This window comes from Diceros bicornis, chromosome 23 (assembly GCF_020826845.1).
Source record: "Diceros bicornis minor isolate mBicDic1 chromosome 23, mDicBic1.mat.cur, whole genome shotgun sequence".
Classification (NCBI taxonomy): domain Eukaryota; kingdom Metazoa; phylum Chordata; class Mammalia; order Perissodactyla; family Rhinocerotidae; genus Diceros; species Diceros bicornis.
Window position 1 is genome coordinate 28,550,726 of NC_080762.1, and position 22,814 is coordinate 28,573,539.

General features: G+C 40.8%; 1 protein-coding gene across 4 annotated transcripts in view; it reads right to left on the reverse strand.

Annotated features, from left to right (window-relative positions):
- The window catches only part of PRDM1 (PR/SET domain 1), a 102,112-nt gene that overhangs the window by 21,520 nt on the left and 57,778 nt on the right, over positions 1-22,814 (reverse strand). Inside the window, exon 1 of one of the 4 annotated variants that reach the window (XM_058566548.1) lies at positions 535-937. The exons of 2 other annotated variants lie outside the window; for them this stretch is intronic. In XM_058566548.1, the coding sequence (XP_058422531.1) occupies positions 535-596 (62 nt within the window). In that variant the 5' untranslated portion in view covers positions 597-937. Of the gene's footprint in view, positions 1-534; positions 938-22,814 lie in introns of those variants that run through there. One more of the 4 variants, XM_058566545.1, reaches the window with a different exon arrangement.

A 22,814-nucleotide genomic window follows, 5' to 3' on the forward strand; every position in this document is an offset into this window, starting at 1 on the left:
TAGATGTTTGATAAAAAGTAGGAACATGGGTATCATTCCTATGTAGGAACGTGTCCTCGTTAGAACGTAAACATAACGCTCTGTGGAAGTCCTTCAAGGCGGCTTTTACATTCTTCTATTTCTTCCCTAAATACGATGCTCTTTTAAAAAAAAGTCAGATGCAAAGTTGTCTTCCCTCAGTTACGATGTAAACAAACTTGCTTATTTTTATTGAGTTCCAACATGTAGAGTCACGATGCCAAATAAACGTTAAAATAAAACAAAATGTAAAAATGAAGCCAAGCCGGAGTAGTTATTTTGTTTGACGGGGGCGGGCGGGAGCCGCTACCGAAATTTCAATGAATTGACAATTATGCCTAGAACTGAAAGGGTTAATGATTCATAAGGAAAAAGTCTTATAATGTTTGACAGTTCTAAGTGCCCTAAAGCAGAAGCATTTTTGGTTTCTACTGAGACTACGTTAGCAAAAAAAAAAAAAAAAAAAAAAAGTTTTCAGATCAATTTCAGAATTAAAAACAAGATGAAGTTCCTTACCAAGGTCGTACCCACACGTTTTTCCAAGCAAATATCCAACATCTGAGATAAGTGTCGCTCATCCCTACACAGTCCGCATTTCCTCCGCGTTCCCTCGCGGGCTGAGGACTGACGCGCACCTCGGCGGTCCCTCCTCTCCTACGGCCGCCCGGGCGCCCGCGTCCCGGCTCTCGGCGGCGGCGCACAGGTGCTGCGCGCTGCTCTGCCTCTCCGCAACACTGGAGGGCCGAGTGTCACGGCTGCACTTTCAGTCTGTGTTAACCAGACCGGCGGCTCCTCTCCCCTCCCTGCAGAAGATTTCCCATTCGTCTGATTCACTCCTACCAGCTGCCTGAAGTGGGGGCGTGGCCACACCTGGACTCGGCGGAGCCGCGCAGAGCTCAGCCCAGGGCTTTCCCCCAGATTGCGAGCCGCCGAGAGCTTCCTCTCCCCGCACAGAATTTCAACATTTACTTGGAATCTTCCTACTTCCCTTTGAAGGCACTTAACCTCAACGTTTACTCGGGCTGTATTGTATTCTAAATACTCCAGACCTCCCTCCTTCCTGCTGAGGCTTTCTAAGGGGGCGCATGTTCCTTAAATTAAGGGAAACCTAAAAATTACCTAAAAATTTTGTAGTTCTTCGGCTCAACTCCACAGTTACAGAATATACAACACTTAATTGAAAAAAGCAAGTGAGATTATTTTTGCATCGAATGTAATAAAATGTAACTGTTTAGTCCTCAAGCTATTGCCCATGAAATATGTTTTCACACACCAAAAGTTATAAGCTTCCATTTCGCCTGCTAGCTAAAATACATTCAAATTTGGCAGAACTAACTTCCCTCTTTCAACTATTTAGTAAATAGTGAATTAGGAAAAAGTTGTAATCCTACAGATTAAAATTTCTTTGCCTTTTCTCTCCTCCCCAAAACCCACAGCCAGACTTCCAAGGAGTGTGTAAGCAAAGTGCAGAGCATTAACCGTCTCACAGTTAAAGGGAATGTTGAACTGATCACTGCGAGTGGAAGGCAGACGGAGGCAGCAATTAGTGGGGCTCGTTCTGAGCCCTGTCGGGCTTTTCCTCCAGCCCCCCGTCAGTCCTCTGTTGAAGGAAGGACATCCTGTGATGATGGCATACAATGTCCTGTTTGTTTATTATTAAGAGCGTGGACCTTGCATTCCTGCTTCTCATTACAAAACAAACCAGATGCTTTACTTCCTTCAATGGTCTTGTGCCTTCAGCAAGGAATTCTCTAATTCAGAGAAACAATGATGCAAAGGATCCATTTATAGCAAGCACCCCATTACAAGTACTGTTTAGGTCACTGAGACCCAAGTCTCCCACTTTTCCTGCTTGTTTTTAAAATCATCCGTCCTTCCACCTTAGGCTGCAATGCCTGTTCTAACATTTTAAGTACACGTGTGCATACACACCCACGTCCACACACACACGCCCCCGAGTCCACACACTCAGTCCCAGCCTAATGATACCAACTTAGTCATACAATAAAGTGGACATTGGAGTATTTGTTTACAGGAAGAAATGAAACAAAGCAAAATAAAAGCCCAACTCCATCATAAAAATATATCTATCTCTAAAATTTCTTTTCTTTCTTTTAGGAACTTTTCTAAAATCTTTTTGGGAGTGTGGGTGGGAGGCAAAAGATTATTTGCCAGGAAATGGCATTGGTGTCTAAAGTCCTTCCACCATCTCTGTAGCACAGAACAATTAAATTCCCACTAGGGGACATAAGTAACACACACTCACCACTTACTGCCTGGTGGCCTGTTATTGCACGTTATGCCAGAGGGGACACTAGCACCAAGAGGAAACCGGACTTTCAGTGGGTAGATGAGCTGGGGGTGTAAAACTGAATGAACAATTCCTAAAAGAGTGCTCAGAAAGCTCCAAGATGATAATTAAACAAGAGAAATCCAGGCTTCTTGAGAGGGTTTATTAACTGATGCTGAGTCAGCGCCACAATGGACAGAAAAACAATGTAGTCATACCGAAGGCCGGCCTGCTGTTCAAACAGTCTCGCCTGCAGATGTTAAAGAGTATTTCACTTCCCTTTTAGAATCAAACTCTGTTCTGAGGCCACATACACCATGCAAGGGCTGGTGAGTCAACCGTGATGGAGTAAGGGAATAGGCAAAAAGCTGGATATTTGAGGTGGGAAGAGGCTATTTCAAGCCAAATATTTACTTTAATGACTGGAAGATGCCAGTGAATCAACTCACTGTTAATTAATATCAGCCTGCACTCACCTTCAGAGGTGGTGACACGGGCTTTGAGTCTAGGGAAGACGCAGACTTCAAATACTAGTGTGGGGCTTAGCCAGGCAACCCTAAAATTAGTTCCAGGTGTTCTGGCTGAGCTGGACAAGGCCACGAGTGGAACTTTAAGGAAATTTTGAGACACAGAGTGTTGGAATATAAAATCCTTCAAATGTTTGCTGCTTGTCTCAAAATGATATCAAAAACCACCCAACCACTTTCGTTGCAATTATAGCAGTCAAGGATAGGCAATAATATAATTCAATGTGAAAGATGCAAAAAAGAAAGACAAAAGAGAAAGCGGCAGCCCCCATAATAGGAAAAAGCATGTTCATAAAGTCATATTTAGGTATTGTCCAGCACAAAAATGTTAAAGGGGAAGAAGAGGGGGTGACCTTCTGAACTTCACTCGCCTGTTCTAGAAGCCTCCAGCATCGCATTTAGAATGCTGACTAAAGCAGGGAGACATTGGCATCGGTACAGCTGCGCAGAGAGCTCTCTGAGGCTGCCACTGTCTGGAATCTGAAGTCTCAAAATGTTTGTTTCTAAGTAATAACTTGGTGCATTTTTAGTCACTATATCTTTTCCCTCCCTGTTAGAACACCAAAAAAAACAAAACAAAACCCTCAGTTACCTTTATTAATCAGCATTTCTCTGGCAGAGTTCTCTCATTAAGAGTGTGCACAATGGTAGCAAATCATGAATGATCCAAACAGCTCTGCTCTCAGAAACCCCCATCTATTCCCTTTGATGGTACCATCATGACACTCAGCAAGCCCGTGCCATTCGGTCTCAGCTACTGGGTCTGTCCTAGTCCTCGGGTGGGCTGGGAATTGCAGTGTGGGCGGCCAGAGACTGCAGGGGAAGACTATTGTAGAATGAAGGGAAATTGAGTACCAAATCTGGAAACCTGACTCTACTTGGGGGGAAAAAATTATTTTTTCCTAAAGAAAGTAAAAAATGGGATGAAATGTGCCCGAGATGAAACGTGTTTTCATTTTCTAATTCAACTCCTGCTATACCCAAACAAGGTCAATGACAGACTAACCACATCAAGAGAACACCCCCCACCCTCTTCTCCCCACTCCCTACACACCCACCCACCCTACCCCCCACACCCATTTCCCACTTCCTGTAAGTTAGGCATCTTCATGCTGGTAAACATTTGGGGACCAACTGTAGGTCTGAGTTCTAAAAGAGGGGCACCTCGGCTTTGAAGCCCTCCCACATGTCTCAAAGCCAGGCTGAGAACTAGAGGGACACTTGATTTTTAAACTTGAACAGCCTTTTCTGCTCAAATCGCTGGGCTCGGCTTTCTGGCTGCCTTCTTTTTCTAAAGCCCAACAAGAAGGGCAAGTACGTGTGTGAGTGAGAGAGAATGTACGTATGACACATGCTATGTTACAATGCAGTGTGTGTGTCACTGGTACGATATGTGTATGATATGTGTCAATGAAGTGTTGCATCAATTTAAAAATAGCACAAGCCTTCCTTCTCCTGACACAGCTCACCACCTCAACACTTCAGACAAACACATTCAGGGCCTAAACCTTGATATCCTAGGGGGCTCCGGCTATTTTGAAATGAGGTTAGTGTTTTGACTTCCTAAATAAAGGAAACCAAAACTAAGTAAACTGAAGAACCAAAGTCGAGCTCCCTTCCCTCCCTGGGAATAAAGATCTCTTAAGTACCATCCGGAGGACTTTATAAAATCCACACAATGTCTGAGGTCTCAGTATTTACAGCACCACCTGCCTATCATAGCACCTAAGTGTCTTTTTAGCTCTCCCTTCAGACAGACGGTTGTGTTCTTATCGAATCATTTATATATTTTAAAACTATTCATTGAGTTTGACATCCACCAACTTAATCAATAACAACAGCAATTATAATCATTTTCATAAGATGTGTGGGGAAACCAAGGTAGGTTTCCAATATTTCTTTTTCTTCCTGATTATGTTTTTATTTTAGTGACTATGCAGACAAGAGAGGGATTTAAATTTCTGAAAAGCCTGTGGGGAAGGACATGGGAAGGAAGACCATTTCTGAACTCAAAACACATTTCTGAATCTTACATTGGGTGGGAAAAAAGCAATAAAACTAAACTAACAACAGAAGGCAAACTATGGACTGTAAATAAGGGAGAATGAGGCACCAGGAAAGGTGTACATTCTGAAACTCAGCTTTCTCTTTCCTTTTCTCTTCATTTAGGGGAGAGGAAGAGCGGCTTCCACACAAGAGAAGGAAGACTGTGGGGCAAATGTTTGCTTCTCTCACCTTTCAGAGGGAGGAGAGAGGGGAGGGCTTAAGGTGGAAATAAAAAGGGAGGCTGTCGATAGGAGCGTTTTACTAGAGTAAGATGAAAGAAGAGTGAGTTGGCTTGAAAATGAAGGTGAAAAGGTGACCAGAAAGAGGAGCAGAAAAGTGGCTGTGCGTCCAGGAGAGCCAGTGTGGGCAAGAGCTTTCCCCACGAAACAGAAGTGCTCCACGGTCAGGCCTGCGGCGTGCATCCCTGAAACCACAGAACGTTTCACAAAGGAGCAAAGAGGGATTCTTCCTTATGAAAAACGGCACCAAAGATTTCTTCTCATCCTTTCTAAGGGAAGATTCAAGATTGTAGAGGTTTGATTTTTATGCGCCAGGATGAGTTAGGAGAGAAGAGACAGAATTATAAATGTTAGTAGTGAAATCCTTTGAACTCTTTGCCAAACAGAGAGAAGGAAAAAAAGGGAGGACCTTTGTAATTTGTTTAAAGACAGATGCCCCCATCCCCGAATTCTGCTCCAAAGAGCTGAGTTGAGGACCACAGATCCAGCCCAACACCACATTTTCCTGCTGAGGAAACTGAGGGCCAGAGGTCAGGAAGCGGAAAGGTCATCCCTCCTGGCCCCCTCTGGATATCTGCATCTTATGTACAACTGTGAACCTGGCGGATGCCAGCCCACAGAGAGGCCGCTGCTCAGGCAGAGAGTGAAACCAGAACTTGGCTCTCCGGATTTCCAGCCGAGAGGCCAGAGTTCTATATTGAATCCTCATGTACTGTTAAGCACCTACTTTGGGCCTAAGGTACAGGTGGGCTAGGAAAGGGAGAGAGAGGGGATGCGCCTCTTGTAGAACCTTTCAAATGCTAATTGGTGGTGATGTGAATAAAATTAAACAAACCTAATTCAGTGCCTGGGTTTGGAGAGTGGTGACTGGTCCCTTTAACACCTTCTTCCCCACCTAGGGGATGAGAAGTGCTGGAGGAAAGAGAAGGTAATACAATGACAAACTTAATAATAGACACCTTATCTTTTGAAAAACTCTCTAATGTTGACTAAGAATAAGCCAGGAAACCTTTTAACATGAAGACTGTGAGATTCTGAAGCCATCTGCCCTGGCTTATCTGGTCTCCATCTTCCCCATTGTTTCCTGCAAGTACCTACCGGGCAGCTGGGGCACAGGGGTTAATGTTCAATAGGCATCTTCCCCCTTAAGGTGCGCCCTGGGGACAGAAGGGCAACACTGCATTACCCTAGAATGGGACCAATCACAGAGAAAGCAACAGCTCGGTGTTTTTCAGGCTGGCTTCCCAACAGCTCCTTTTAAAAGAACAGGCACCGTCTTTAGGGGAGATAATCCCACAATGGAGGTCCATTAACAGTATTAGGATGTAGACGGCCACCATGATCCTCGGGAGGAGAGCTCTGTCCTGACAATAGACAATTAAAGCTGATAAATCCAAGCTACTTGTTGCTGTTCTAATTCCTCCTAATTGTATGCTACTTGTCCCTGGCTCCTGCATTCAGGGATGAAGCACGCCACTCTAATCTCCAAAATACCTGACCTACTTCCTACAGGATCTTTTCAGCATTCTTTTCTTCCCATCTGGACCCGTTTTCCACTTCTTCTTTTCTCGTGTTCCTTATAGCTCGATGGGAGGAGAAGGAAGGGTGTTGGCGGGGTGGGGGATGGTGGAACAGAAGGCTGCACCCAAATCAATAACTCTGGGGCTTCAGACAGTTTACTAATTGGTAACAGCTAATCATGCTCACGGGCACACCAGTGACTAACCCACACTTTGCATTAGCCTCAACTAGTGGCACGGTGCACACCTAGGATCCAGCTGTCAGATTACTGCTAGCTGCCAAATCTGCGTGTGCTCGTGTGTGTGGAGTCTATGCCTTGGTGATTCTACTTGTATCTGACACCTCACTAATTATGCTGCCACCACCAGCTACTGAGCAAAGTATTCATTCTCACCCAGCACCCGAAAGCATGTAATTCTATCTAAACAACAGAGCTTTAAATGCCCGATTGGTGCGTGCCTGCATGTGCGTGCTCTCCTTCCAGAATCTACGACAGGAGCAAAATTATCTTTGCAATCCAATTTTGGTCCCTAGAGTATATTTTTTACGTTGAAAAATCTTTATAAAAAGCCATCTCTTCCAACCTATCCCTACTCAGTAGCCTAAAGAGCGTGCAGTCATCTGTCCTTAAAAAATATAACCTTGGAATTAACAGTAATTCCAATAATCGACAATAATGTGTTTGCTGATTTTAAAAGAAATCCTTGTATTTCACATATACATACCGAAACAGTTATGGACGCAATTATATGCTTTCTGGGATTTGCTTCAAAATCATCAGGGGTAGCCTGGGGTATAGATGAAACAACACAGGTCTTTTTTTTTTTTTGTGAGGAAGATTAGCCCCGAGCTAACATCTGTTGCCAATCCTCCTCTTTTTGCTGAGGAAGATTGGCCCTGGGCTAACATCCGTGCCCATCTTCCTCCACTTTATATGGGACGCCGCCACAGCATGGCTTGACAAGCGTTGCATCGGTGCGCGCCTGGGATCCAAACCAGCGAACCCGGGCCGTCGAAGTGGAGCGTGGGCACTTAACCACTACGCCACCAGGCCGGCCCCACAACCCAGGTCTTGAGTTGACTATTGTTGCACTGGGTCATAAGGTGCATCATACCACTCTCTTTAGTATTTTAAAAAATATTTTAAAATAAAAAGGTTAAAAAATAAAACTTAAGTTCTGCCTGACCCACTCAAGTTTCTCATGCTGTTTAACTTAAGTTTATCACCTTTCGTTAGTGTGAATGAACGTTAAATTGAGAAGCACTGATATGAAATGACTTCTGTCCTGCCCCTGTCAAAAGAAGCAGTCTCTGGGACTGCCATCGTTTTTGGGGACATGATTTTTGAGTGGTTGGCAAATGTAAGGCATTTTCAGTGCCCTTCAGCGTCAGAGGTATGACAACAGCCATCAAATAAGGTTTAATTTTGCCCTTCCGATAAAATTGAAAATTGGGTCTCATTTGATGGGATTTTACAGTTACCCTACCAGGAGATGATTATGAGCTCGACTGAAAACACGTGCGCTACGGGAGGTACAACAACTCAGGGCCATCCGACTCTGTTCCTGAGTGGCGCACCCTCCTCTAGAGAGAGGGACTAGGGACAAAATATTGCAGATAACTCACTTTTCTCTGCAGTAGTCTGAGCAAGCGGCTGGCAGCACCCAGCAGGGGCTTAATTGATAAACTGTGTCAAACTGGAACCATTTGTCAGCTCCAAAGAGAGGAGAACACGCTGAAAGATGGAGTCAGGAAGTAGATTTATCTGCTGCAACACATTAACTAGTATAAATACCGGTGGAAAAAAGTAAACACATTTACCCAGCAAGAAAGGACTAATCCCAGCTTCCTCACTGCCTAACTCAGTGTTCTCCCCAAGCTTTTCACTCATCAGACAAGTGACACCAATTCATCTTGATGTCCTATCCAGAATATATTTAAACAAATCAAAGGTTTCTTTCTCTGTTAACCTCTCTTTCATTAACAACTAGTTCACACCAATATAAAAATGCTCAAGTTATGAACCTTTTGTTCTGCCAGATTGAACAAAAAGTTTTCTTGATTGATAATGTTCCTCCATTCCTTAGGAGCCAAAGTTTTCAAAATACCATTGCAAATGAAAACACAGTGTGAGAAATGATTCTTGAAATTGTTACGCATATTAAACTTACACATTCATTCATACGATTTTGGACATTCTTTGAAATATTTTTAATTTCAGAAGTCCCAACCAGCAAAGACCAGCACGACAGTCAATATATAATACTGGGTTATTGAAGTACATGCTTTGCTAAGGAGTTTCCGGGAAAGGTAACAGCGCTGGCACCGCCCCGGACACCTGGCTTCCGGTCCCGGCTGTGCCCCTGGGTTCCATTTCCTCATGTGTACCACTTTTTTGTTCATGCCAGTGAACCCAGGCAGTGTCTCTGTGGTCAGCTTCCTACTGGCCCGAGAGCAATCCCAGGCATCTTTGAAAACCCAGCGCTCAGCACAGAGCCTGGCATGTATTAGATGGTTGATTAACGTGCGCTGAATGAACAGATTAAAAATGGTTCTCAGGTCCCACCCGAGAATGAAGCATCGCGGTAGGCTCAGGAGATACTCTCTCCTTTTCTAAAGAAAGTATAAACTGCTGCTCAGCCCTTGTTCATGGAATTTAAAAAAAATGTTCCGGAGTAGAGGCCACAGGCATAAAAATGTGTATTTTCCGGCGAAGGGAGGAACCTACCTCTGACAATAGCACTTGAAAATAAGTTCACCGCTAAAAACAAACTTTAACAGTTTTCCAAGCATCTGTGATTTACATAGTTCTTGTGGGGTCTGCTTTTGTCCCCTCTCATACGTGTGCACATCCCGGGACTGGACCTCTTCCTAAAATTTTCCCCTGCCAGTCTTTGAGCCTCCTCCCCTTCACAGCCACCCCACCCACAGTTATTAGGTTTAACAAGAGCAATCAACAAAACAAACTCCTTGATGCTTAGTGGGCTGATAACTCTGATTGCAAAATTGTTTTAGGATGTGCAAAGCAGTTTAAAACAAAGATAAATAAGTTATGCAACCATTTTGCATACAGTCCATTTGTGTGTAGGTAACACAGTTCCCCATCCTAAATAACACAGTCCAAAATTACCATTACATTTCAGCTATGTTTTACTAAGCATTTTGCCTTCCTCAGACATTGATTCAGATCTAATGAATCTAATTTGGATTATTTTTTCCAGTGCTATAGAGTCTTAAATGATTCAGAGACAAATGTTTCCTTTTTTTCCTACTAAAAAGTAAATTGTTTTTTAAATGGAAGATTGATGTAAACATAATCAACACCATCCAATTACCTGGATGCCTTCTACACAAAATACTGTGATTTCAAGTCTAATTTTTTCAGTCACTATCACTATAAATTCTTTTTTCTGTACACCAAAAGAAAAATGCAGTACAATTCCAATGTTTTGTTTAATTGTTCAATACTAGTGCCACATAAGATTTCAAGCATATATTTGGAGTTTTATATGTTTTCATTTGACTTTTTACCTGTAGTGATTTTTATGACAGTCTTATATCAACTCCCTTGACTTTTGGAATAAGAACATGGTGATGAAGGAAAAAGAAGTTTCTGCAACTCTACCTGAAAAGGGAAAGTCTATATTCAATTAAAATTATGTCTCCTTTTCACTAAAGTCCTGATGAGCATCTGACAGTAACAAATTCTCAGTGTGTTAAAACTGGGATAATCCTACAGGAAAACAAACACAATAGCCTCTGAAGGCGGGGAAGACGCTTATTAGAACCAGGGACATTTAATGGTTAATATAAGGCTATGTAAAGCTTTTTTATCTCATCAATTGCCCAAGAAGTCATTGTTGCTAAGTATTATGTCTTTATTCTGAATGAAATAAAACCCCAGTTGTCTCAAAATATATACAACTGGTGAAGACCCAGAGCTAGCTACATTACTTTAGCTTCTAGAAATCTCATTTAGTGTAGGAAATGAGGACTTCTGAAAATTGTTTGCTTTAGAAATGAAGACACTGAAGGACGCCTTTAAATAGCAAATTGTCCTTCCTTTAAAAATATGGCTCAATTTATAAAAATTTGGTTTTATAGAAAATTTCTATAAATGAGATATGTTGATATATTAAGAGATATTGATAATACAAACCAAATTCTGTAATGAGGGTCAAAAATACTTAAAAAAAAAAAATTTGGTCAATAGTCAATACAGTTGATGCTTTCTTATTCAATGCAATAGGGACCAACAGTTTTTTAATTACCCAGTTAAATCAGAGACTCACAAAAAAATGATAAATACTAACCTTAAACATTGTAGTTGAAACCAATATATCAATGAATGTCAATTTCTCCATCTTTGATATAGGACCAAGGCCTCTGTTTGAGAATGAATCTCTTTCTTCTGCAGTCTCCAAAGTCTCTTCTGCATAAACCATCCCATAATGCATTGCCTTTCAGTCCAATTAACCTGAGTGCAAAATTGTCCTAGATTTATGCCACCTCCCCCAATATTTCATAATTGCTTCACCCACACCTATTTCCCTTACACTTTCAATTAGTATTTAGCAAGTCTTTCCAAAGAGTTCTATTTGGGTTTAATGGAACCCACTCTTAATACTTATATTTCATTGGTTTATATAATATTTAATTAAATTGCATAATTACAACTAGCATCATCAAGTTGGGGAACAAATACAAACAACTCTTAGTAAGCATACAGATTGGAAAATATAAAGCAGAAATGCTCAGGAATATTAGAGAGGAGCCGACTAGAGAGGCATGGGAGTAAAAAGTCAAGGCACCATACAGAGGACATGGAGAAGATAGCAAGTTGGTTAAGAGCACTTCTCAGTGATCAGCCAATAATTGAATTCTTCTACATCACCCTGCTTGGGTTAATAAATTGTTTTGAAGCAGTTGATGATGTAAAGAACCAAAAAGGAACTGCAATTTTAAAATATTATTCAACTTTTTCTGATTGTCCAAATTTCCTCTGAACTATGAAAAATTATTTTTAATAATTAGTAAACTTGAAAGATTGATTCTATAAAATAAACATTTTGATCTAAAAGGTAAAAGGTTATAACACAAAACTATAAAACCGATGCTTAGGTAAGAGGGTATTATACAAAAATATGTACTTTTTTTCATATGTAGAGTTATCTGAGATGGGTTCATTGAATTTAACAACAAATAGTTATTAGCAGAACTCAAACCAGAAGCAAGATATTTCTTGAGGTTCTACTTGGGAATTGAATCAAGAGTGATGCTGATCAAGGAAATATTCAGCTGGGAAAGTTTTCAAAAACTTACGTTTAAAAATAAATTACTCTTTTATTTTAATACACAAGTAATCAGTGCTCATGGCAAAATTTCTGTAAATAAAGAAGAAATGAATATTTCCTAAAATGTCACAGCAACTTTATTGCATTTGCTTTTAGATGTCCATGAGATGATTTGGTGTGAGCTTGTATAAAGCTCAACAAACAGCTCTATACCTGAGGTAGTTTAAAGGGGTTTATTATTCCTTGCTACCAAGTGAACCCCAAGAAAACAATCATTGCTAACCATTTGGTGTAGATTCTTGAGTCTATCCAAGTATCTTTTTTTTAAATGGAATCATATTATAAATCGTGTCTTATAACCACTTTTTTCACTTACTAATGTGAACATCTTCCCACGTCTGCATCATTTTTAATTGCTATAGAGTATTCCAAAGTGCATATATCATATCATGTTTTATTTAACCAATGATCAAACACACATTACTCATGTATTTTTAAACTATTGTACAGAATGCTGTGAGCAATTGGCAATTTGAGTCTCAAGTTCTGGAGCATTCAGTCCATGGAAAGTTACATTCCCTAGAAAGCTGATCTAAACTCTTAATTTCACAGAGAAGAAACTGACTTCTAGACAGAGAATGTAATTTTCTTCTGGTCACCTAGTTACTAGTACAGGCCCACGATATCTTATCTACAATCCCCAAATCCCAAAGCACGGAAAATGGAAAGTTGTTTTACTTTTTATTCCCACTACCATGGATCAACTCTCATCACTAAGATACTACAATGGTCTTCTAATTGCTTTCTCCATTTCCGGTTTTGCTCCTTTCCGATCTTCATCAATACCACTGCCACCAGAATTATCACTCTGATTCACAGCCTTCCCATGGTCTTGCCCTCTTCCAAACCATGCACGCACTGCTCCCACTGCTGCTGACTGGAGACCGGCTGTCGTCTTTGCCTCAATTAATGTGAAACCTTATGCTGTTTCCTGCTGTGGAAACACTAATGTTTGAATAAGACACCTCACTGTGTATATGCATCAATATTACTTCTCTAAAATCTGAAAAATGCCGAATTCCAGTCACAACTGGCCCTGAGGGATGCAGACAAGGGAGTGGGACCTTGCATCAGGGTCAATTCTAGAGCCAGGTCTCCTTCCTCAGACGGCTACTGGGCCTGTGACCCCATGTGCAGTGACTGACTGTGGCCCAACAAATATATTTGTTGAAGTCAGTTACTAAGTTTTAATCCTTTCTCTTCACACAAACTTAAAAATCACAAATAATTCTTAATCAATAATAAGATAGCCACATGTTATCTAGGCAAAACAATAAATGAAAATAATAGTTCCTTAACACTGTTCCGCTGACTAGAAGACAGGGACAACAAAATGGTTTAATCATTTTTTATTTATTTATTTTTTTTTGGTGAGGCACATCAGCCCTGAGCTAACATCCATGCCAATCCTCCTTTTTTTTTTTTTTTTTGCTGAGGAAGACTGGCCCTGAGCTAACATCCACGCTCATCTTCCTCTGCTTTATATGGGACACAGCCACAGCACGGCCTGACAAGCAGTATGTTGGTGCACGCCGGGGATCCGAACCTGGGCCGCCAGCAGCGGAGCACACGCACTTAACCAACTGCTATGCCACTGGGCTGGCCCCTAATCGTTTTTTAGATTGAAGAAATATTAGAATATGCTATGATGTAATATTGCCCTTAACATAGGTAATCAAACAGAAACCGTGGGTTTAGAATGATATGCACACAGGCACAAATTCACTTATCACTGGGATCTCATATGTCTACTCCTATCGGTTGCCTCATAGGGAAAAGAAGGGCAAGCAGCCAGTTCTCGTCCCTTCTACTCCGCCCTTGTCGTTTTCGCTACTTCCCATTCCCCTGCCCACCAGAGTCAAGTCTGTACACAACACAGGCCACGTCTTCTGGGGAAGCTCAAAGGCTTGCTGGCATAAGGTTCCCTTCAAAGCATCCCCTGGAAGTCTGTGTGGGACGAGGAGTATAGAAACCATCCCTTTCCAGGGAAGAGCTAAATCCACCCCACCGTGTTTCTGTTCTGATTTACTCCGGGCTCACGACATAAGCCTTGTGCCACAGCTCCCCCACGCAGACAGCACCACGAAAGGCGGAAAAAGCCACACACATCTGGGCGGAGGCTCCCGAATGGGACACGTTGAATCTGGTTATTTGGCCTTGACTTTTATTAGAGCCGGGTTTCAGAGAAGAGACTAACTGTGGGACTAACTAACTGTGTGAAGGAATTCACACTGCTGCTTCCCGGCTTCTCTCCCTCCCTGCGCCGGACCAATATTCAAATTCTATAACAAACAATAGGAGAGCTGTGCTTGGGGAATGTGAAACACCTTCATTGCAGACGAGGCACGCCCAATTGTGTGCTGCACTGTAATGTAGAGAGGACAGAGAAGGTCACAATTCCCAGAACTATCTCATTTATACTCTGAAATTCTGCTTAAGACCCATATATTACTCCCCAAAATATGCCTGCAGAGTGATTTCCAGGTTAGTTTGTTGCTACCTTTCAGAATGTGAATTTACTCCTCACTTGTCTCCTCTTTTCCTGCCCCCAAAGAAATAGCTAAGAAGTATGAAGGAGAGGTTTTCCTCACAGTAGGTAAAGAAGATCCATGTCTATGACTTCCTGTGGACATAAAGGCAGAAGCCCAGCCCAGGGCATCCACAAATGGAAGACATTGATAGGAGGTCATTAAAATATGCCACACAAAAGCCTTCAGTAGTCCTCAAACTTTTCTGCATACTAGAATGATCTGGGGAGATTTAAAATATCCTGATGCCCTGGTCACATCTCACACCAATTAAATCAGAATGCTGGCCTGGGAGCTGGCACCACTAGCTTTTAAAGATCCTCAGATGATTCCGATGTGCTGCCAAGTTTAGAAACCAACTGCTTTACTTAATCAGATGCCCACCTTTTAGATTATATTTACACTTAAAATATCGTCTTCTCCGATCCTCCCTCGTGGTTGTGGAACATTCACGAGAATGGCATCTGAATGTATGGCGTGGGGTGATCACTGGGTAATAGACAATCTGCCTCTGAGATTAGCGAAGAACTGGAGCAGTGAGGCCAAGGACATGAGTTCTGTACTCACAGGGGCCACTTAGGCTGGCTTGGGTCTGTGGTCACAGATTGTGTCCCTAATTCCAGTTATGGGTGAATATTGTGACTAGGAAGGGAAACCATCACCAAGAGTATGGATGGGTAAACACCAATGCAATACCCAGTGCCGGAAGATCAACTCAGAATTCTACATTCTACTGGAAGTGGGTCAGTACTCTCATCTTTGTGTATTAATTTTTATTGGCCTTTATATTACTGCTCTTATCAAACTAGATTCTGATCATTCTCAGAATTAGAAGAGAAATGGATGGTCATTAGCAAGATGCATTCTTAATGTAGATGGTTCAAATCTATCATTATAAATCATGATTGTTCAAAGAAAAGGAGTGAAAGATTGTCTTAAGAATAAATATTTGAAAGTAGTAAAAGCTACTCTTCAGGATATGGCATGTGCCTAACACACAGCCAGAGCCCAATATGTCTATCAAATGAAAAACTGATAGAAGCCCTATGCCATAGGGCATTTTTTCCCAAATATTAATAATGCCCCCAATATTTACATAGAGAAAAATATAAAAATATGGAAATTCTTGAAAATTTATGTTAAATGTCTAGATATTTACAAACTATACTTTGTTGGTATTACTTTTTTGGAAAGAAATTTAGCAATACATACCAAGAGGCTTAAAGATTCATAACCTTTTGGCTGGCCCCGTGACTTAGGGGTTAAGTGCGCGCGCTCTGCTACCGGCAGACCAGGTTTGGATCCTGGGCGCGCACTGACGCACCGCTTCTCCGGCCATGCTGAGGCTGCGTCCCACATACAGCAACTAGAGGGATGTGCAACTATGATACACAACTATCTACTGGGGCTTTGGGGGAAAAAAGGAGGAGGATTGGCAATAGATGTTAGCTCAGAGCCGGTCTTCCTCAGCAAGGGGAGGAGGATTAGCATGGATGTTAGCTCAGGGCTGATCTTCCTCACAAAAAAAAAAAAAAAAAAAGATTCATGACCTGTGATCAAATGATTATGCTTACAGGAATATATTGACAAGAAAATACTTGAAGCAAAGTTATAAAAACATATTAATTGCAATGTTATGTACAATTATGACAAAATAGAAACAGCCTGAATATTCAAATTTATAGAAATTGCTAAATATGGCCACATGATGTGAGTATTACGCAGCCATTCAAAAAGGTTTTAAATGAATGTGGTATGAGAGAATGCTCATAATATACTACTGGATGAAAAAAGCAGGATGCAAAACTGTACTATGATATGATTCCATTTATATTCTTTTTACAATAAAAATGTCCTGTCTTTTATGTAAAAGAAAAACATCTAAAACAATTAGAAGAGGATATGTGAATGTTGATTCCCAATTGTGTTCCTCTAATTAGTCTTAATGAAGTCAGCAGTTTTGTCATAAATTACAATTAAGTATAATCCCCATCTGACACACACCCGCTGGTCCATATGTTGGGCCTCTTAGTTGACCAAATGTAACAGTCTTTGAAAATTGATTTAGCTAAAAAACATGCAACAGACACAAAATGACAGCCACCTAGGAAATCTGAAAAGATAATCATTAAAAACAAATTGAGGGGGAAGTGGTGGGTGGGGAGAGGGAAGAATTGCATTAAATCTATTTTCCAATTTTTCTCCTTCCTTCAAGCATAAGTTAATCCAATCACAGTCCATAAATAGCTTAGAGAAATGTTTTAAGGTGAAAAAACATACACAGGGGGTTGGAAGCCAATTCCTCATTTCCTATTCTCCTTGCTAAGGCAACCCCTTCCACTGAAGTCAGGCAACCAGTTAAGAGTGCAGTGCACAAGAGTGCATTTTTTATCCAGCAGAAATATTTAGCTTGGCTGTCTGCCAGGGAATGCTGGAGGAACGGACTGAATTAGGGGATTTACCTTCCACGTGTTTGGCACGCGTCATTTAGAGTATCTGAGAAGCTCCTCTCTCTTTCTCCATGGTATCCGAGCAGTGGAGAGGGCTGCCAGGCTATCGAACAGTGATGTCATTCCCTGCTGTAGTAAGATACACCGTGATCTGAATTTACAAAGTGGGGATTTTACTCAGGTCCCAGTTTGCTTTCTTTCCATGACAGATACAATTATTAAAGGATATTCTAGCTGTCTATCACTGTTGGAAGAAAAAAACCTGTAATATTTTCCCTCAATTCTAAAGATTCTTCCATACTTTTCCTCTTAACACCACTTTGGAGTTGCATAAGTCTATAAACAATTTCTGATAACCTTGATTTAAAAAAAAAAAAAACCTCTGCATCATAAGGCAGTTTCAGAATCTTCATTTATGCATTATGAGGAGCTACTATTTTATTTAAACATAGACATTGGGAGTTATATATAATCAAGTCACTGAATTTGTTCAAAGCTGCGTATGTTTTAAGTTTTTTAACTGGTTGGACCCTGTCTAAGCTACTAAACACTTAGTGGACTCTAGACCCCAGAAGAGACTGCACAGTCATCTCCTCCTTCATTTGTGAGAGATGCTAAGTGACCTGCCAAAGGTGGTGGTTAGTGGAGGCAGAGCTGGTGTCAGGTCTGAAGTCTTTACCCCCACGTTCCTGTGTGCTTTCTGCAACCTGATGCTGCCAGCCCATGGTGCACAAAGATCGGTGAGTGATGGGAAGTCACTTGTGGTTGAGGAGGGCTCTGTCCATGCCAACATAATAGCGGTCAAAGGTAGGGGACACATCACAGCCTCCAAACAGAGAATGTTCATCCAGTGCAAATTCCTAAAGAACTTGCCTATTTTCATCAGAAAACAAACTAGAGAAGATAATGTTGGTTTCTTTATGCAGGGAAAGAAAATGCCTTTTTGTTTTATCTGTGCAGGAGGTGACATTAGGGTATCATCATATCTAGAGTTGGAAAGGTTACCCTGAGACCGCACTATGTTTCCAGACACGGGTGTCCATCTCTTGGCCCAACTCCCACCCCCCAGCTCAGTATAGCCTGTTTAATAACAACATTCAATTGTATGACTACAGATGGGAAAGGGAAAGTTTAATCAGGCTTTTAAAAAGTGCATGAAGTGGGAGAGATTTCTATAAATACAAATTTAAATGAATGCTTTAGGAGACACAATTTATGTGAAAAGGGAGGAAGGAGAATATACATACTTTGCACATATATTCATACAGCTCCACAAGAAGCTAAAACACTTGTTGCTTCTGCATAAAAGAACTGGGTAGCCGGGTGTGTGTGCAGAGTTTTCCTTGTGCACCTTCTGGCACGTTTTCAATTTTGAACTATGTGAACATATTTACCTATGTCAAATAAGTTAAATATAATTTAGATAAATTATATATAAAGTGCTTTAAATTTTTAAAAATAATAGTATAGCTGAAGATGTACTAAATCTTGATTCAGGGCAATCTGACAAGCATACATTTTTTTTATTGTGGTAAAATGTATATGTGTAACACAAAATTCTCCATGTTAACCGTTTTAAGTGTACAATTCAGTGGCATTAATTACATTCACACAGTTGTACAACCATCACCACTATCTATTTCTAAAACTTGTTCATCACTTGAAACAGAAACTTTGTACCTATTAAAAAATAACTCCCCATTCCCCCGTACCCCCAACCCCCAACCCCCAACCCCTAGTAACCTCTTTTCTACTTTTTGTCTTTGAATTTGCCTATTCTGGGTTCCTTATATAAGTAGAAACATACAGTATTTATTCTTCTATGTCTGGCTTATTTCACTTACCATAACATTTTCAGGGTTCATCCACGTGTAGCATGGGTCAGAACTCCATTCCTTCTCATGGCTCACTAATATTCCATTGTGTGGCTATACTACATTTTGTTTCTCTCTCTGTATATACCATTCATGTATTCTATTTTGTTTATTCATCTGTTGATGGACACTTGGGTTGTTTCTACCTTTTAGCTATTGTGAATAATGCTGCTATGAACATTGTTATACAAGGATCTGTTTGAATCTCTGTTTTCAATTCTTTTGAGTATATACCTAAGAGTAGAATTGCTGGGTCATGTGGTAATTCTGTTTAGCTTTTTGAAGAAGCAAACTCATGCATTTTAACACAGAAATTACACTTGTAAGAATTTATTCTAGGGAAGTAATTGTGGATGTACCCAGAGACTTAGCTACTAGGTTATTGACCATAAGCACTGTTTATAATATTGAAAAATTAAAAACAAGGCAAATGATCAATGATATAAAATAGGTTAAATGTATTATTTATACAAGCAAATTCTATGAGATCATTGGGGTAATAGTTAAGGGAATTGGCTCTGCGATCATCCTGCTTGGGTTAAGATCTTGTCTCTACTATTTACATGCTATCTGACTTTAGGCAAGTTAATTACCTTCTTTCCTTCTCACATTCTTCATCAGCACAATGGTCAATAATTGCACTCAATTCATTGGGAGGTTGCAAAGACTAAATCACTTAATACACATGAAATATCTGGAAAAGGGCTTGGGCACACAGAATGTGCTTAACAAATGTCCATATACATAGTTAGAATATTTTCTAACGATTAGCATTTCCTAATTTTATAATAAATAACAGTGTTGCAGAAGATATGTAATAATGGAGAAAATACTTGGATTCAGAGCTCACATTACTATAAGGATTTTTGGTGAAAATGTGTATATATTTCTACAGAAAAAAGATTAGAAATAACGTACATGAAATATTAATAATCAGTTACAACTAGGTGATGAAAATAGTATTCATTTTCTTCTTTTCTGCATTTTTTCAAATCTTTGAAATTTTTGAAAAAAGAATGAATATTACTTTTACAGTCAGAAAAAAGTTAAAAATTAGATAAGGGAGGAGCAGAAGAATGCCATTTTTTGAACATCCATCATTTTTTTTTTTGGTGAGGAAGATCAGCCCTGTGCTAAGATCTGCCGATCCTCCTCTTTTTTTTTTTTTTTTTTTGCTGAGGAAGACCAGCCCTGGGCTAACATCTGTGCCCATCTTCCTCCACTTTATATGGGAGGCCGCCACAGCATGGCTTGCCAAGCGGTGCATCGGTGCGCGCCTGGGATCCGAACCGGCGAACCCCGGGCTGCCGCAGTGGAGCGCACCCACTTAACTGCTTGCGCCACCAGGCCGGCCCCAAGAACATCCATCATATTTTTAATTTGGATTCTAAGATTAAACAGATTTTGTTGTCCTATCTTCAGAAATGCTAAATCCTAAAATCCAACCTGCTGTGGCGAAAGCAGAATTCTCCCAACCTGAGGGGAAATTATGAAGCAGAAAATTGTCCTTCACAAAACTGCCTACTTGATTAAAATTTTGTCTAAAAATCTTTAATAAAATCTGATAAGTATCTCTGATGGTAAAGTTCTAAGACTGACTTGACCAAGCCCACCTCCAGCTCCCTCCCGCCTGCCTTTCAACATGATCAGCTAGCTCCTGTCCCCCAGTGTGATGAATTAAATGTATGACAGATATGACAGGTGAGGACTGCATGGAGGGGCTTAACCAGCAGGGATAAGATAAAGCCCCCATTTAAGAACAAAGCCCCCACCAAAGCTTGTCCATTAATGACCATGAACAGAATCTCTTCATTTGTCCCATTTGGAAGGAGCAGGCAGAAACCACAGACAATGTGTGGTTACGAAGGGCGGCTGTTTCTCCAAGGGTCTCTCAACCAACTAATTGAAAATCTTTGATTTTCTGCTAAACATGCCTGAAAGACAGGTTCAGCTTCCAGGGACATGAGGGAAGCTGCTTTTCAATGTTACATTAATACGATAGACTTAAATTTACAGCTGGACTAAGTGGAATTACTGTATATAAACCATAATATCTATCTGCAGGGATCCAGCTAAGCCCTAGAGAGACAAGTCCAGCAGGGCAAATCCAAGGAATTTTGGAAGTCAATCCATTAGGATTACCAAGCAGCCCTTGATTTTGGAAGTCATAGGCTCAGTCTATGGAAGCAATGACGTCTCAATCTTCTTTTATCCTAACCTCTTATCTGAAGGCCTATTGACCCAGTTTTTATTTAAAATAAACTGATAAACTACAGATGATAAATAATAGAATCATTTTCTATAATATTGACATGACATTATTGGACAGGCAGCCTAGTCACATATGAACAGTAATTAAAAACATCCTTTTGAAAGCTATTTGGATAGCAAAAGTGTAGCCCTCTTAACATATAATTACAATAACCTGAACATTACTAATAATACATGATGCTAACGATATCCATGAGAAAAAGTGAACTTTTCGTTATGATCTCCTCCTACAAGACTTTTAGCCACTGTTCATTTCAGCTTATTAACAGCACAAGGCATTGTAAAAGGAGCTAAATTATAGGATGCTCTCTGAAAATGTATTATTGTCTAGGGTCTAGCTCTTGTGCATTGATTTGTGTGGGGGCAGATATATATTCAAGAAATACTTGTTGGAATTGTGCCGTTTGCAACAACATGGATGCACCTTGAGACAAATACTGTATGATTTCACTCATATGTGGAAGATAAAAAAAACAAACACACACATAGATACGGAGAACAGATTGGCAGAGGGGAAGGGAATGTGGGGAGAGCGAAAGGGGGAAAGGGGCACATATGTATGGTGATGGATGGAAACTAGACTTTTGGTGGTGAACATAACGCGGTCTATACAGAAGCCGAAATATGATGATATACAATTTACATAATTATAAACCAGTGTGACTGCAATAAAACAAAAAAATAAAAAAAGAGAGTTGTTAAATAAATAATGTATAAGATCAAAAAAAGACTTTAAAGCCATAGACATCCTCCAGGTACTCTGGAGATGAGAATAAATTCAATGAGAGTCCTCGACCCTTCCTGCAGCTTGCGCAAGGTTAGTCACATTAACAGCAGCTATGGTTGGCTAACGTCCTACTGAGGACCAGCTAGACTAACAGCGTGGAACATCATTTCTCTTCTACAGATGAGGCAACAGTAACTCAGTTAAGCAACTGTCCCAAGTTCAAAGACCAATTCAGTGACCAGGCTGAGAACTCCACCATCTCTGTGAGGCACCCCAAGTTCTTTCCCCTGCTGTCCCTTTCACCTCACCCCCAGTGGCAAGTTCCCCGATCAATGCTAGCTTTAATTCAGCATGTGTGAGAACTCTGGCTAAGTGTGCATTCTTTCCTTCTCATTAAGGAGAATCAGCTCTGGGAACAACTGAAACATCAAGACCCAACTTATGCTTACCCTGCCAGGAAAACCAGAGAGAATTTTCCTGCTAATAGAGGTCAAGATATAGTGGTGCTGCCTGCATGCTCTCAGAAGTCAAGCACTCGTTTTTGCCCAACTTGCTTTCTCCAGTTTCATGCCAGCGTAGAATTATTCAAATGTTCCTCAAAACATCAGATTCAAGTCATTTGGCAAATACTCTTCAAGTCTCTGTACTTGGACCCATCGCAAAAATATCCACCTGTGTTTTAACAGCGCACAGCTTCCCTGCTAGCTAAGCCTCCCACCAAGACCCCGTGAGAACTATTGCCATTGGGAGCCCTGTGAACAGGCCTGGATTTTGTCTGTCCGTGTCTCAACACCCAGAGAGGACATTTTGCAGAAGAGCTAAATAGACATCGAGGCAAACTTCTTTGGGGCCTTATCTGAATGACGATGCTTAACTTTCACCACATGGGCCGTCCTTGCAGAAGAAATAGTCACACTCAATTATTGTCTCTTTCTCCTAGACAACTACTGTTTAATCCTACCTCCAGCT